Source organism: Mesoplodon densirostris, chromosome 2 (assembly GCF_025265405.1).
Source record: "Mesoplodon densirostris isolate mMesDen1 chromosome 2, mMesDen1 primary haplotype, whole genome shotgun sequence".
NCBI classification, from domain to species: Eukaryota; Metazoa; Chordata; class Mammalia; order Artiodactyla; family Ziphiidae; genus Mesoplodon; species Mesoplodon densirostris.
In genome coordinates this window covers 105061840-105078960 of record NC_082662.1, presented here as the reverse complement: position 1 = coordinate 105078960, position 17121 = coordinate 105061840, and the positions used below count along the sequence as shown (strand labels likewise).

Below are 17121 nucleotides of genomic sequence, written 5' to 3'. Positions count from 1 at the left end.
GAGGGTCTGAAAATCCTTCTCGGGACGGGTGTGTCCGTCAAGCAGCAGATGTGAAGGCAGCAGGGGGAGTTCCAGCCATACCACCCGCAGTAGCCCACGGGAAAATGGGGAGGTAGGCTCACCTACTCAGACCACAAAAGCACGGGCAGAAACTTTCCCCTTAATCTGTGGTCCTTAAACTTGAATGTGAATCAGAATCACCTGGAGACTTATTAAGCAGATTGCTGGTTAGCTTCTGGTTCAGTGGCCCCGGCTTTGCTGTGCTAACAAGTTCCAAGTGATGCTGATGAAGCTCCTGGCCAGGGACTCGTGCGCTGGGAACCACGGCTCCAGACTGATCACACAAGAAAATCTGGACCGTGGAAGTGATGAGGGCATGAGACCAATTCCATTATAATAGCCATCTTTATTTGTAAAAATCCAGATATAAAATGTATTCTTTCAGTCTTTCCGAGTTTTCCTTTTTACAAAAACAAAAAGGCACATAAAAACCTTCCCCGATGTTGTTCCCACAGACGGATGTTTCTCGGGCAGCCCTCCCCCCTCCCCCCCATATAGCTACATGCTTCATTCCGGGACATCTCGCTTCTTCCCCACATGCTTCGGTGCTTTCCTACCAGGGTAGAATTCCGAATTCCGAGACTGAAGTACACAAAGAGGGGGTGGGTGGTGGGTGCAGAGTGTGTGGCGTGATGCTCCCCGGCGTGCAGGATGGGGTCTAGTAGTAGGTCTCCTTCTCTACCCAGCCTGGGGGGCCATAGAAAGAGACAGAGATAAGCGACAGTGAGTCTTCCTCCTCGGGAGGGGGCAAAGGGAAAGACAGAAAGAATGGACCTCAGGGGAACACAGCCAATGGGGGGGGGGGGGTTTGACCCAAGTTCAATCTGGGCCCTCAACTGTATTTATTTAAATGCTTTTAAGAGTAACGTGTTAATGGGCAAGATGGTTCAGATTTCTGACCAAGTTTCCACTGCATCCTATGTGGTTTGTATTTGGTCAGTTCTGAAACCTCGACTGAGATCTCCATTCTGAGGACGGGCTGTGACTCAAGTCAGTTTACAGTTGGCTTCCAAAGGACTTAGCCAAGCAGACTGATTGTGGAGGAGCCCAAACAAACACTTCAAAGGAAACAGAGCAAAAGCCAGTAGACCCACAGGCGCCCCTCCGCAGCCCGCACCCCCAACTAAAAATGCCTGTTCTTACCGCCAGGGCGTCGCCTGATGATGAGCTTTCGGACTTCGTCATACACGAAGATGAGAAGAGAGTAGGGGAAGGCACAGAACCACCAGGTAGGTCTGCAAATAGAATCAAGTGACAATTTATACGTGTACGCACAACTCAAAGGAGAAAGAAACTGCGTATCAGCATGGTGATAATGAAATAATCAGCCTGAAAGGAGAAGCCCGGTACAGTCATGGGCAGCTGGCCGGGCATTAACGCAGCCACGTGATAAGAACAGCCCGCTGCCGTGTGCTCAGGGCCCGGAGACGCAGAAGCAAGCGGACTGCCACCTTCAGTTGGGTTTTCCATGAGAACTGGTTTGTAGGTCGGCTTAGGTTTTTTGTGTTGACGATTCCAGAGCAACTGGACATTTTCTTCCGTTTCTAAAGTATTTAAGAAGCTCACTCAAGTTTATCTGTCTGATGTCCTGGCATCTGAAGGTAAAGAACTGCCGGTGTGGGTCACAACCAGTTTAATCATTCCCTGAATGTGGTCTGTGACAGTGGGGCTTGGGACAGCCAGGAGTGCGTTGAGTCCCAGACCTGGGGAATAAGAAGCTGAACCCTAGCAGAGATCCGAGGCCTTTGGGGGCCCAGGGGCTGCTGCCACAGTCTCCAGCCTGGAGACAGGCTCCCTAGGCGGCCTCCAAAGGAGGCTGATGCTTTCTTGACTACCAGCTTCCCGCAGCAACCACTGGAGGATGACTGTCCCAGAGAGAGCTCTGGCATCTCCTCTTCCTGTCTCGTGTGTCCTCCACATGCTAGAAGATGACCTCGTTTGACTTGGGGACCCTTGTAACTAAGCCACCTTCCACACTGGGTAGAACCTACTGGGAACAAGCTCTCTAGTCATAGCAAAAGATGCCCCGTTGTAGGCTGAGATTTTGCAGAGATTTTCCATTTTGGCCTTTTAGAGAGCTCTGATCCTCCTAGCCTCCTCCTAACAAACAAGGGCCCAAGACGATAGAATTCACCTTGGATAAGACTTGCCCCTGTTGTGTGCCAGCTCTGTGCAAGGGGCTGGAGACACAAAGTCAAAACAGATGTCGTGGTCCATGCTCTGAAAAATAACCATCTATACGAGCAGAAGTGATAACAATGGCAAAGGAGGGCTGCAGCTGCACACGCCCAGGAGGGTGAGGTCACATGGGGACAAGCCCTGAGAAAACCAACCTTGAAGAACTAGCGGGATTGATGGGGTGAGAAGGGAACAGCCTTCCCAAATATGTAGGCAGAAGAGAAGTACTGAATTCACCTAACATAAGCCTGGATGGGTATAAGGCTAGGAAGACAGGCTGGCACAGTAACAAGACCCTGGATGCCAGGCTCCCCTCGCACCACAGATGGGCAGTCAGGGAAGCCAACAGGGTTTGGTTACTTCTGGGATGAGATCAGTGAGAGGAGGTGAAGGGCAACAGGCTAGTCGAGAGAGTCCATGTGGGTCTGAGCGAGCATGGGAAGACTGATGTTTAGATCAAAAGCTTGACTCGTAGGGTCCCATTTTCTGTGGTTTAGCTATTTTAATAGGTTGCAGCTGCCTAACCTCAACCAGTTAGCAGACACCACAAACACGCTCAATGCTTCAAAACACTACTGGAGTTTGTGGCAAATCCTATATGTGAAAACTCAGGTCTATCAAAAGTGCAGTCATTCACCATGTTTAAGGCCAGTCTGGTTCTGGCCAAAGACTAGTGGTCAGCCTCCTCTGATCCTCCACCCATGATCTCCTAACACTACTCGTGCTCGACTGTACAGTAAAAGGACCTCAGACCTGCTCCACTACTGTCCTTCGAGAGCAGAAGAGTCAGAGGCACACAGAGGTGAGGGGCTTGCCATGCGACGCAGTGACTGGGTGAGCCAGTCAAGACCGGAGCCTGTGTCCCCAAACTCCAGGATATCCCCTGCTGGCCTCAAGACGACGGGGCTGTGGCCATGGGGGACCTGAGTGCTCAGTGCAATTGGCTGGTGAGCAAGCCCGGCTGGCCCTAGTGACGGCCAATCCTAAGCACAGTCTGTGGATTTGCTGGTCTGCATTACTGAGTCAGCCTGTCCTCACTTTCCAATCCAGAGGAACTCTTGTACACATCGCCCAAGAGTTCCCAAAATAACAGCTACTAATGTGTGTCATGACAGGAAAAGCCACACTTACTATTTCCCACTTTCTGGAGCTAGAAGAGGATGGACTTACTTGAGGGGATACATCCTCAGGGCAACACCCATTCCAGGGCAGTAGGAAAGGAAAGCAGCAAGGGCCGTCTCTTCGAAGAGGCCAAAGATTAAGATCTTGTTCCTAAAAAAACAAGGAGTGGGAAAAAGTTAAAAAAACACAAACAGAAGTGTATCTTCTAACGCTACGTGTCAAATGGCAGGTCGATGTCTATGTATTATTAGTTGTACTTAGGAACTTGATTGAGGTCAGATGAAAAAACCTAGAAAACATTTTGCTTCCTCACTTTGCTCCACAAATAAGTTTCCAGAAACTCTGCCCTGTGTGTCAGGTGCTGGGCTTTTGGCAAAGGGCTTAGACGTCACCAGACCCCTTCTTTGAGCCAGGACCCCTGACTGGGCCCTACTCACTTCATCCCCTGCTGGAAGACAGAATTCCTCCTGGTCTTGCAGATGACCAAGTCGGCCCACTGCACCACCACGATGCTGACAAAGAAGGCTGTGTGGCAGGTGAACTCCACGATCTTCCTCTGTTCGTAGGTCTGAAATGCATAAGGCAGTCAGATGAGCATGCGTGTCCGGAGGCTGTGTGGCCCCATCCCCTGGGGCTGGAGGAGCTCCGTCCAGCACTGGTCAGGCGGGCAGCCCTCACTCACCCACTGCTGCCCATAACTATCTTCCACGTCGTTGATCCAGCGGTCATCCCAGTCTACTCGGACCCCCAGCAGGTGAGTCGGGAGGAAGCCGTTCTCAGCCATAATCACAAAGTAAGTGAAGAAGCCCCCCAGGGCCTGGATCATACCTGAGAGGTTGGAAAGACAACTTGAATGCCAGGGGGTCTTGATCACTCACAGGCTATGACCGGTGGGAAGGACGACCCGGGACACACTCCTCGCTCACGTCTGCTCCACTAGGAGTCACTTTTTAGAGCTTAAAAGACGGTACCCGGGCCTTGCTCTTAAACACCCAGCTCTATTACTCGATCATCTGCTTCTATAAAGGCACGACCTTGGGGGGTAAAAATCCATTTCCCTACATTTTAATTTCTGAAAAATTATGACTTTCCCTCCCATGTCTCAAAATTTTTACACATCGCCTTTTTGCCAGCCACTGTGGAAATCATGAACGTGGCACTTTCTGACCTAATCTTTCTCCTCCCCCACTTTCAGGATCGTTCTCCCCAGGATCCAACCCAATCACTATGCCCTCAACTTCTTGGGGTGGGATTTCATCCCACGCTCTGGACATGGTCTTCCTTCTGCTCAAAATTAGGTCTTTCTGGCCATCAGCCAATTACTTTGTTGTCAGCAACTGTCAAATCAATCTTTCCCACATTTCCATGATGTACTCATCTGTCCCATTTTACCCAAGTGTTCGCAGTGATGCAACCCATTACTCCAGAAGAACAAGTTGCTAATGGTGGCTTCACCAAGTCTTCCTGAAGGCAGAGGATTTAGGATCAAAGGGTATTTTCACTGCCCACCACCTAGACCATCTGTTAGCTGGTCACGCGCCACTGGTGGAACAGAAATCAAGGACTGGGGGCGGGGAGAGAGGGCGTGCAGAGTAGCCACTTGGCGGTGACCTATCAGCCAAACCTGCAATCTCTGGACAGTAAGTTAGGGTTTGCAGAGTCAAATGAGTGACAGGTACTAGGTTTCCCCAGGAAAAGCCACCTTTGAGTTAATAGTGCAGCTCCCAGGAACTGTGCCTGGCACTGGAAAGGCTCTGTGAGCAGGGGCATCCTCAGTTCTAAGGCAGATGATGAGCTCAGTCGCAGGTGCCCAGTCTAAAGAACTATGGTTTCTTGGCAGACAGCAAAAGATTTATTCTCACTTGGAAGGGAATCTAAAAAAAAAATCCCCAGTCTCACCCTAGGTTATGGCTCATCCTAGATTTGAAAGTCACCCAACACTTGAAGTCTCAGAAGGCAGACACCACCCCTGCAGACACTTTAAATCTGCCGGCTCACCAATCTGTCCATAGGCCATGCTGATCAACCGCTCATTCACGAGTTTGTCCGTTTGGGGGTTTCTGGGCTGTCTCTTCATGATGTCGCTCTCAGCCTGCTCATAAGCCAGGGAGATGGCAGGAACCTGGGGAGAAGGGGCGAGAAGGGAGTTAAAGTTATCAGAAATCAGCAAGCTGATGTTGTGAACCTTTTGCTTTAAAAGTCTTGCCCTCCCTTTAAAAAATGTTTTTCATAACATGAGAGATTATGAGTCCCACTTTCAAAAAAAAAAAAAGGGGAAAAATTATACAAAAGGGAAGATTTCTATCTGATAAATAGATGTTGTCAGCTGTCTTGAGGAATGGTAACACTCAATCTTTGATGCTGAGGCTGCCACACAGTGGAAATTCACTACCGAGAATTTCTTTTCCTTACAGTGGTCACGGGGACCCAGAGAGCACAGCGGTGAGTGCTAATGCCACACCTTAACACTACGATGATGTGTGGAAGCCGTGACAGTCACTCACCATGTCTGTTCCCAAGTCGATGCAGAGGATGGTGACAGTCCCCAGGGGTAGTGGAATGTTGGCAATAATAAATATCAGGAAGGGGGTGATCTCTGGAATGTTACTGGTGAGGGTGTAGGCAATGGATTTCTTCAAGTTATCAAAAATCAGACGACCTACGAAAGCAAAAGATTGTTTTTACTGTAGAGCTTAATGAGAGGGACCAGACACTGCACACATCCCTTAGGCGTACGGACACGGCTCGGCAGCATCTGGATGAGGTTTTGGTGGTCGCTTTACATGCAGCACTCTCACCTTCCTCTACTCCAGTCACAATTGAGGCAAAGTTGTCATCCAGGAGAATCATGTCGGCGGCTTGCTTAGACACATCTGAGCCAGCAATTCCCATGGCAACCCCGATGTCGGCCTTCTTCAAAGCCGGAGAGTCATTGACACCGTCGCCAGTTACGGCCACGATGGCGCCCTGCCAGAAAAAGGAGGGATGCGGCTTACGAATCGTGTAGCCTAGCGATGGGTATAAGGGAGGTGCAGCCTCTAGTCGCCTCTCAAGACGGACACTGCTCCTTTCCCAAGTGAGACTCTACAGAGATGCGGAACTATCTCAGCCAGAATCCAGGAGTGACAGCAAACGTGTCCCTCACCTTGTTCACAAGGGCTACTCAAAGTCATGACTTGGGTGAGTGGCGCTTTGGAAAGCCCCCCACCCCCACCCCCAGGTCTTTCCCAGGTATGGGATGTGAGTCTCCTGGACATTCACATCTCCAGTGTACACATTAGGACCCTGGTCTGCTGTTCCAGGCGAGTGCCGAAGCTCCGACTCTGGGCCACAGCGGAGACCTGTACAGTGGAGTTCATGTCTCGGCTGAACAGTGATCCAGTCACTGCCCTTCTCTCTATGCCTGGAGCATCTTACTGGCACGTGTATACTGAGACTGAGAGAAACTGGCTCATGTTTCCACCACCGTTGCTTTGTTTCTACTGGAACTGCCATCACCGAGGTCAGTGGCGCCTGAAAGAGCCCGGCCCCGGCTGTGCACTGACCTGTCTCTGGCAGCCTTCCACAATGATGAGCTTCTGCTGCGGAGAGGTCCTGGCAAACACGATCTCCGTGTGGTACTTCAGAATGTCATCCAGCTGCTCGGAAGTCATGTCCTTCAGATCACTTCCATGTACCACGCAGGCCTTGGCATCCCTACCATTAGGACCGAAAGACAAGTCACTTCACCAGCACGATGCTCATCCCCAAGAAGGAATGTTGCCATACTACGCAGAACGCTTCGTAAACACCACAAAGCCAGAGGGAACTGTTCCCATTATGTATTATCTGTGCAGTGTTTTACAGGTTACAAAGCATTTTCATATATATTATCTCATTCAAGACTCACAGTAATCACTGGGCAGGCCTGTCTCTCATCTTCCTTTACCCATCTTCATAAGACGCATTGAAATAACATAACTAAGTTTTAGGCGGTGACAGAGCTGATGGAAAACCAAACCCAAAGTAGGGTTTGGCTGGGGGTGAGTGGGGGTGGCCCTAAACCTTAACAAAACATTAAAAACAAAGTTGTCTCAAGTTATCTACTTTACTTTATTACCAAAATCTCCCTTTCTGGCCTGAGCTACCTGGACAATTGTGCCTTGCCAATTTTATTTTGTTAGGGTGGACCTGAAAATGACAAGGTGCTGGGTGCAGGGCAGTATGCGCAGTGGTTAACAGTGTGAACTCAGAAGCTAGACTGCTGAGTGTACTGCGTGGCTCAGCCTCAGCCTCCCTGCTCTACAAGGTGGGAGTATCACCTACCTTCGTGGGTACTGTAGCAAGTACTTAGAACAGTAGGCACCATCTAAGTGTTGCTTATGGTGACCGCTCTTCTTATTGAAAACCCTCCCTAGGAACAACAAGGCTGTTTTCTGGCACTGGAGGGGCATCCCTAACCCAGAGCAAGCCTAGAAGAAAACTGTGTAGAACCAAGCTGAAGACGCCCAACTACCAGCATCTGCACATTCAAGGCAACAGTGCTCTGACCTTCCTGCCTTACCTGGGGTTCACCTGGCTCACTGGGATGTTGAGGCGGGCAGCAATGTCTTCTACGGTCTCGTTTCCTTCCGAGATGATGCCCACACCTTTGGCAATGGCTTTGGCTGTGATTGGATGGTCTCCGGTGACCATGATGACCTGTGACAAGGAAGAGGACAATTTATTGAATGCAGCTGCCAAGCAAATGACCTTGAGAAGTCTTACAAGTACACAAGAATAAAGGTCAAGGATGACTCGGCTTGGAATATCAAAGGGAAAGAAATGCAAATATAAAACCGATAAACATGAACTAGCCCAAAATATAGACATGAGTTCACAGAAGACACAAAGCAATACCCAGTTTTTATCTTGGTACACAATCACACAGAATAAACAATATCTTTGTCCTTTTACACCATCACAGAAAAATACTCACATTTACTGAAACCAACAAAAAAAATGATAAAAATCTGATGCTGGTGAGTAAAGGGTCAGCATCCTGAAACTGGCCCAATTTGGAGGGAAAGCAGTAAGTAACAAGAATTCAAATCAGTCACTGCTCTTTTTGACCCCAGATTATATTTAGAATACAGTCGAGGTGGTAGGAGAATAATTTTTACAAAGCTTTTCAGGGCAGTAGTACTCATAAGAATGAGAAAGCGGAGAATCAAACAGCCAGCAACAAGAGAGACTACACGAACTACACTGAACCACACTGTATCAGCGTACCTGAACAATACTCTGCAACTTAAGACCAATAGAGTACGCCAAACATTCCTCTAAAACCAGTTAACTGAAAACACAGAACACATGCCATTCACTGCATGAAGCGTATTAATTTAGAACAAGGCAAATATTTCAAAATAACACTCTATGACATAAATCACAGCAAGATCCTTTCTGACCCACCTCCTACAGAAAGGGAAATAAAAACAAAAATAAACAAATGGGACCTAATAAAACTTAAAAGTTTTTGCACAGCAAAGGAAATCATAAACCAGATGAAAAGACAACCCTCAGGATGGGAGAAAATATTTGCAAACGAAGCAACTGACAGAGGATTAATCTCCAAAATACACAAGCAGCTCATGCATCTCAATATCAAAAAAACAAACAACCCAATCCAAAGATGGGCACAAGACCTAAACAGACATTTCTCCAAAGACATACAGATGGCCAACAAACACATGAAAGGATGCTCAACATCACTAATCATTAGAGAAATGCAAATCAAAACTACAGTGAGGTATCACCTCACACCGGTCAGAATGGCCATCAAAAAATCTACAAACAATAAATGCTGGAGAGGGTGTGGAGAAAAGAGAACCCTCTTGCACTGCTGGTGGGAATGTGAATTGGTACAGCCACTATGGAGAACAGTATGGAGGTTCCTTAAAAAACTAAAAATAGAATTACCATACGACCCAGCAATCCCACTACTGGGCATATACCCTGAGAAAACCATAATTCAAAAAGAGTCACATATGACAATGTTCAATGCAGCTCTATTTACAATAGCCAGGTCATGGAAACAACCTAAGTGTCCATCGACAGATGAATGGATAAAGATGTGACACATATATACAATGGAATATCACTCAGCCATAAAAAGAAATGAAATTGAGTTATTTGTAGTGAGGTGGATGGACCCAGGGTCTGTCATACAGAGTGAAGTAAGTCAGAAAGAGAAAAACAAATACTGTATGCTAACACATATATATGGAATCTAAAAAAAGGGCGGGGGGCAGGACAGAAATAAAGACCCAGATGTAGAGAATGGACTTGAGGACACAGGGAGGGGGAAGGGTAGGCTGAGACGAAGTGAGAGAGTGGCATGGACATATATACACTACCAAACATAAAACAGACAGCTAGTGGGAAGCAGCCGCAAAGCACAGGGAGATCAGCTCGGTGCTTTGTGACCACCTAGAGGGGTGGGATAGGGAGATGCAAGAGGGGGGGGATATGGGGATATATGTATATGTATAGCTGATTCACTTTGTTATACAGCAGAAACTAACACACCACTGTAAAGCAATTATACTCCAATAAAGATGTTAAAGAAAAAAAAAAGTGCCAATGTCATTTTGTTGAATGCGTTAAACCGTACTACTTTTAAAATAAATCTATTTTATTTATTTAAAAAAGAAAAAAAACTTACCAAGTCTTCTGCTCTTTTTAATTTGCTACATTACATTTCCCTTAAAAAGTTGATTTTTTTTTTTCAATCCCTCATCTGCAGTTTACCCCAACATTTTAATACCATTTGGTCTTCTCTGGTGGTAACTAAAAAGCTTTGGAGGTGAGAAATTGATACTACGGGTGAGAAACACCAGCTGCCACAAGGATCCCACAAGGCAACGTCACTAAGTAGGGCGCCCCGAGCTGCTGAGAGGTGATGCCAAAAAGGGGGGCGGGGCATTACCTTAATTCCAGCACTTCGACATTTGCCCACGGCATCAGGGACAGCAGCCCGTGGTGGGTCGATCATGGAGATGAGCCCCACGAAGCAGAGATTATCAACAGGGAAATTCACCTCATCGGTGTCAAACTGGAAGCCTTCGGGAAACTGTTCATCTGGCAGGGAAAGGTGGCAGAAACCTGCAGGAGGGCAGAGAGCCTGTGAGGGCTTCTAGTGACAGGCAGCAGCAGGACAACGGCTTATTATTCACTTAGTTTGGAAGGTTTTTTAAAGTCTACTTTTATAACCAAGTGAATTTTATCGATCGTTTATGAATGACACAGAATGCCTAGAAGAAAAACTGCACAAAAGACAGAACTCATCACTAAGCCTCAGAGGAAGAGGCTTTGTTCAATGTAGAGCAGACGGACTCTGGCACCAGGGTTTCCGGCTCCTAGACCTGCCCACTCAGTTACTGAGACGTGGCACATCATGTCAGTATTTGTCTCCACTTCCGTCTCTGGGAAAAATCAAGGCCACATCTCTGCTCACTGTTCATCTAACCAAAGTATACTGCTGAGCACCCACGTGGGCCATCGTGCCAGCTTCTTTGAGGATAAATGCAGATCAGACACGTCCTGCCCAAGGGGTTTATATCTAGTATTATTGTTCACACAAGAATCATGATATTCAAGATATTTCTTTCAATGTTGTGTGAAGGTTACAGTGTACTTTAAAGTGGTATCGAGTGGAGTTCATATAAGAGAGGCTGCTTCTACTCTGGGGTGGGAGGTGCAGAAACAAAAACCACTTAAGGGCGACCTTTCAGTTGGATAGAGACCTAAGACACCTCAAGTTAGACGAGAGCAGGTAAGAACATGAGTAAGGCACCAGTTCTAAGTTACCCAAACTAAGAACAGAAGAATTACATCAATCATGAATTTTTATCTGTCAACCTACACGATTATAAATGCCACTTTCTCAATGACACAGTGGGTGAATGTACTTCTAACCTGAGGTGGCTGACAGAGCAGGAAGGACAGGTGGCATCCTGGGCCCCGAGTTTACCGTTCATCTAATTTATGAGCTGGCGGCACAAGAGCCCGTGTAAATTCACAGCCATTCTGTGGCAGGTCAGGAAGTGGCTTTATTCTAGATGCCCTAGGGACTTCATTTTCATTTCATTAAGTCTACAGATCATGGGCACAGCAACAAAAGCCAGATAATAAAATTCTTTTCCCCTCTTTTTTTGAGCAAACAGAACTGACCAGCATGAGACCAAAGGTCAAAGTCTGAGTCAGAAGCAAACCAGCAGCATTTTGCTGCCCAGTGTCTTCAGCGCTTATTGTTTTCAAAACAATAGGGGGCAAATAAAGGGAAGTTAACAAGAAACAGAGGTTAACCCAGTAACTTGCAATCGTCTCCCGGACTTGTTTGCGGCTCTGTTGCCAGGCTATCTGCATACCCAGCACGCGCTCTCCAAGACCACCCAGCTCCAGGTAGGCGTTCTGAAAGGCATCCTTCAGCTCCTCGTCCAGGGGCTGCTCCTTGCCGTGGATGAGGATGGAGTTGCAGCGGTCCAGGATCCTTTCCGGGGCACCTTTCATCACCAGCAGGTGCCGGGGCTCAGCCGTGTTGGGGTTCTTGTGGATGGACAACTGTGAAGGATGGTGGAGATGCAAACGTTGGATGGCTGGGCCGGGCAGCCCAGGGAGGGAATTGTTTTCTTTTTTTGGCTGCGTCGCGCAGCTTGTGGGATCTTAGTTCCCCGACCAGGGATGGAACCCAAGCCCTCAGTTAGTGAAAGGGTGGAGTCCTAACCACTGGACCACCAGGTAAGTCCCTAGCACTTGTTTTCAAAAATATCCAAGATCCCCTATTTCTGAACTTTGAAGTGTCTCATACCTTGTAACACACTTTGAATGCTACAGAAGAAACAAACGTGGTGAGGTGTTCATACATCCCTGACACATGTTCATGTACACAGTTTTCCCGAAGAAAATTCAGAAAAGGGACTGGCACACATGTGTGCACCTGCAGCCCTAACCAGCCCCCTCTCCAAACGCCCACACCCACTCCAACCGACAAATGAGAATTCGAAAGGGCCCGGACAACGTATTAGAAGAGGCTTCATTTATCCTACTAATACTCAAATAAATTAGCATTTTCTATACGGAGTCAGGGTAAGATGTAAAGTTAAAGCATTCATAAAGAGTGTGACTCATTCATTTTTAGAAAGCATTTCAGCGTGGAAAATTCCAAAAGGGATGATGGATCTTTTCCCAGCGTATGTCCTTCTCTTCTGTCCCCTCAGGCCCCCCACAAGGTCCCCAGACCCTCAGACCTGGTACTTGTTGGTGGAGTTGAAGGGTATCTCGACGATCTTGGTGTATCTCTCTCTCATCTCCTTCACAGAACCACAGCACAGCTCAATGCACTTCAGGAGCGCGGACTCGGATGCATCGCCTGCAACGGCCCGCTGTGAACAGAGACGCCTGTTAGTCACCCTGAAAGCGCTCTACCCAGGCATCCCTGAAAGCCAGAGAAGACTCAGAATGTCTTCCCACCCGTCAGGAGGAGAGGGGAGCTGGCGAGGAGGAGCACAGCTGTGGCAAGTGACCACGGCGTCACAGCCCCTAAATTCCAACTTCCTCCTTGTCGGCCTCCTGGCCTCCTGCCCCACCCAGAGGCCCCCCCACAAACCGGCACGAGAAGGTGTCACCTACGCTTGGGAGAAGCACAACACACTCTTCCAACCTACTCCGGCCTTTTTTACCTTCCCTGGGCCTGCTGAGAAGTCTCAAAGCCAACCATTCCCAACCACCTATTTCTAGTTATGAATCTGAAAATACAGAGTGAGAATGTAAATATTTACGGTCCCCTTCACTGCCCTGCAATTTAAAAAAGAAAACACCTTGGGTTCTCTGGATGGAGGGCAAGCTGTCTGTGTCAAGGGCAAAACAGGACTTCACATTCTAAACTAATTCAATTGTGCAGGATTGGCTGGGCCTGAATGATGCGAACTGAAAGCTATTATTAGCTCCAACGGTAATGTAATCAGCCACCATTTTAGTTAATGCATACATTTTCAGTAATACATATATTTTGTGTGATACACTGTAACACTTATATTTTGACATACTAAAAACATTTTCGGCTAGAGCCAACTTTTACACAGATAAACATTTTAGAACTTTGGCATGCCAGGCCGCGTGTGCAGATAGCAAGTTAATGCTCACTTACAAATATAGTAGCCCTGTTTAATAAGAAATCTGGCGAGGTTTGGTAAGAAGCATGAAATAAGTGGGATCACTTTAATAAAGGCCAGTTACTAAAGTAGAATAGGGCTGCATGTCTTTTTTTTTTTTTTTTTTTTTTGATAATGCCACTCATATAACGTGGCCCCAACCCCCTGAAATAACTGAGAAATAACATCTCATGCTACTTTTCTGGAGCTTTTAAATGAGCAAAGACTGGATACTTATGAGTCCCTGTGCTCAAACCCTAGAAAATTTCCACTTTGAGGTAAGAAAAACGATGAAGCTGGCATCTCAAGTTTTATCCCAAGATCAACAACATCCTCCTCAAAATAACATCAATTCAATGCCAAGAGAATCTCCTTTAAAGAATAAAGGAATCCTATCTTCACAACAGAAGCCATCTCGGTTCCATCGGAGCCACATTCTGTTCGACAATCAGTTTCGACCCAGAACCACCACAGGCAGCTTTGGGGAGAGGGAGCCGCCCAGAGGGCCCCATGCAGCTCCTCTTGTCCGCAAGGACCTTGTGCAGCTCGTGACCTTTCTGGGACCAAGTCTTTACTAAGCCACACAGAAAAATCTCTCAGTCATTTCAAATTTCATGCAAATGCCACGAGGCTACGCTTAGCGTATTTCTGCAACATTAGTAGCCAGCTAAGAACAAATAAGATAAGAGAAATAGCTGAGCTATTTTAAGAAAATAAATGGCTTAAGGGATTGACTGGAATCTGCTGTATCCTAATATGCAAATGCAGTTATTAACTCACAAAAGTAGCCCTCGCTGTCTGCTAGGTTAGGTGATCATCACATAAACTCAAGAGTAGTAAAGCTGGATTTTACTAATTAGGTTTTTCACCAGTAAAGATTGCCTCCCACCTCCCCCAACTCCTCTTGGTCAGTTGTTACTGTATATTCCCCCTTTACTGACCTATACTGACCGCAGGGTACTGAAAGTGTTTGGGGTCTACAGGCAACACAACTCAAGTTACACATAGCAAAGCATCCCATGGACCATTCCAAGTGTCCCAGTTACTCTACAGCCCCCAAAGATCACGTGCTATTTAAAGAGAACCCTCAGGTAGTGGTTCTTGGGTGGCATCTGCACACCTCAAAGGCAACCTTAACAGAACTGCTGAGCCGACCTTCAGGATAGGCAGGTTCTCCTGGTTAGCCTGAAACACGGCCCTGTTACAAAGCCCTGCAATTCTGGACAGAGCGAGCCAGGTGGTCGAGGTCTTGTCGAATGAGACACCTGGTGGAGGCAAAAAGAGAGGAAAATAACGCACTAGCTTTGTACTAAGGGCCCACAGAAATGTGAGGTGACTCGTCTCATTTCCTAATGAACGAAACTAGTCAGGTTTTAGATATTTTCCAACCACGTTTGTACTGACATGCAAACAAAACCCCAAAAGACAAAAAAACCCAAACCATCTAAAACCCTGACTCTTTACCAAATGATAAAAAGCAAGCAAGCAGGCTCAGGTGTGGGCCAGGCCCTGGTCTTACCACTCTGATTCTCTGTCGTGTCGGCCTCGTGGATCTGATTGTCGAACCACATGTGGGCCACCGTCATCCGGTTCTGGGTCAGAGTTCCAGTTTTGTCTGAGCAGATGGTGGACGTGGACCCCAAGGTCTCCACAGCCTCCAGGTTCTTCACTAAGCAGTTCTTCCTGGCCATGCGCTTAGCGGTCAGGGTCAGGCACACCTAAAGCATTGGAGCCAGGTTACTTCAAACTCGACCAGGCGGCCATTCCATACTAACTCTGGCTACCCCCTAACATGGGAGAAATTTGCCTAAAACTAAATCTCTCCAAGCTTCCTCTGAAGTTGGAGGAAATAATAATGGTAACGTGTATATATGGGGCTTCCCCCACCCCCCCGCAAAAAGCAGACTATTAAGAAAAGTGAAAATAGCCAGGATTTACCATAGTCTGTTTTCCCTACTTACCCCCAAGTTCTCCTTTCTGTGCTACACTGTTCTGGATCATGTGATAAAATTCAAGGAAAAAAAAAGTATGCTTCTGGGTTACTATCTTCCGTATAAAAACATGCTGAGGTCTTTTCACTGTCTAACCCTACCAGGTGGCTCTGAAGAAAACCCACATACAAACACATGCAAAAAAAACCTAAGTCGGCAGCCCCCGCAGTCCCTGAGGAAAGGGTAGCAGATGAGTCTCACACTCAGGCAGGCTGTCAGAGTGAGCGAGCATCGCCTTCCCCAAGCCTCTTACCGTGACGGTGGCCAGCAAACCTTCTGGCACATTGGCTACAATGATGCCGATGAGGAAGATGACGGCCTCAAGCCAGGTGTACTCAAGGATCAGAGAAAGGATGAAGAACGACACGCCCAGGAACACGGCCACGCCCGTGATGATGTGGATAAAATGTTCAATTTCGGCAGCGATGGGAGTCTGGCCCCCTTCCAGCCCAGAAGCGAGCGTGGCGATTCTGCCCATCACGGTGCGATCCCCCGTGTACACAACAATGCCACGTGCAGTACCTTAAAAGGAGGAGGAGGGGGAATTGTACTAAATTTTACCAATGAAGCCGCAGAATCTGCACAATTACCTGGCAGGGTTTAAAAAAGAGACAGAAACACACGTTTTTAAGGGCCAGCTCCTTGGTGGTATACGCTGTCTGTTTTAAACTACAGGGACTTTGGCAGAGGGATTTCTCTCCATGAGCAGAACAGCGGCTCCAAACCCCATGCTAGCTTAGCACTGCCAACAGAAGAGGCACGCAGGAGGTGGAGGGAAGAGGGTAAAAAACAGCCCCGAGGCCTCCTGGGTCTTCCTGCCAGCAAGTCAATTGCTTCTGCCCTGTGCCTAACTGAAGTGGTCAGGAATGGGGCCAATAAGACAAAAAGAGAAATTGTGGCCGTGGGTTTTTTTGGTGGTGGTTGTTAATGCCCAAGACAAATGCCACGCCGTGCTGAAGAGTGCTTGAAAACGGTCTACCTTCAACGCAGTTGGTTGAAAAAAAGGCAATGTTCCGTGTCTCCAGGGGGTTTTCATTGGTGAAATCCGGAGACCTGGTCTGCGGTTCTGATTCTCCAGTGAGTGAGGAGTTATCCACCTGCCCATGAGAAAAGTAAGACGCGTCATGTGAGCAACACAAGCCTCATCCCGGGCTACTGGACCACTCAACTCACTCTGTCCGGAACTATGGAGACTCTGTTTAAACCTACCTTGCAGCCATTCGCAGAGATGATTCTGAGATCAGCAGGGATTCGATCCCCTCCTTTCACTTCCACCAGATCCCCAACAACAACTTCTTCTGCATTTATGCTCATTTTTTCACCATTTCGAATCACGAGGGCTTGCTTTGGAAGGAGAATACAGTTTACACCATTCCATCAGATAAAAACGAATACCAGCAAGAAGGTAGTGTCAAAATTACAAAATGATCTGTAATCCTAATTATCTGAATGTATAGCAAAGATATTAATCTGTTTACTTATACAAGTTACAAAAGCTTGCTCAAGTTATCTAAGAGGCAGTCCGCATGTTGCCATCGTGCTGTGTACGTTCAGAGGGAAGACACCCACTTTTTGGGGTGTAAGAAAAACAGATCTGGTTT

General features: G+C 47.4%; 1 protein-coding gene across 1 annotated transcript in view; it reads right to left on the bottom strand.

Annotated features, from left to right (window-relative positions):
* Positions 1-386: 386 nt before the first annotated feature.
* Positions 387-17121, bottom strand: part of ATP1A1 (ATPase Na+/K+ transporting subunit alpha 1) — a 33079-nt gene continuing 16344 nt past the window's right edge. Inside the window, exons 6-23 of the mRNA XM_060090341.1 lie at positions 16730-16864; positions 16500-16617; positions 15774-16042; positions 15049-15247; positions 14685-14794; positions 12627-12761; positions 11748-11940; positions 10307-10482; positions 7904-8040; positions 6906-7056; positions 6159-6327; positions 5865-6019; positions 5359-5482; positions 4043-4188; positions 3798-3928; positions 3409-3510; positions 1204-1295; positions 387-747 (exon numbers count right to left, since the gene is read on the bottom strand). Coding sequence (XP_059946324.1) covers positions 719-747; positions 1204-1295; positions 3409-3510; positions 3798-3928; positions 4043-4188; positions 5359-5482; positions 5865-6019; positions 6159-6327; positions 6906-7056; positions 7904-8040; positions 10307-10482; positions 11748-11940; positions 12627-12761; positions 14685-14794; positions 15049-15247; positions 15774-16042; positions 16500-16617; positions 16730-16864 — 2571 coding nt within the window. The 3' untranslated portion in view covers positions 387-718. The remainder of the gene's footprint in view (positions 748-1203; positions 1296-3408; positions 3511-3797; positions 3929-4042; positions 4189-5358; positions 5483-5864; positions 6020-6158; positions 6328-6905; positions 7057-7903; positions 8041-10306; positions 10483-11747; positions 11941-12626; positions 12762-14684; positions 14795-15048; positions 15248-15773; positions 16043-16499; positions 16618-16729; positions 16865-17121) is intronic.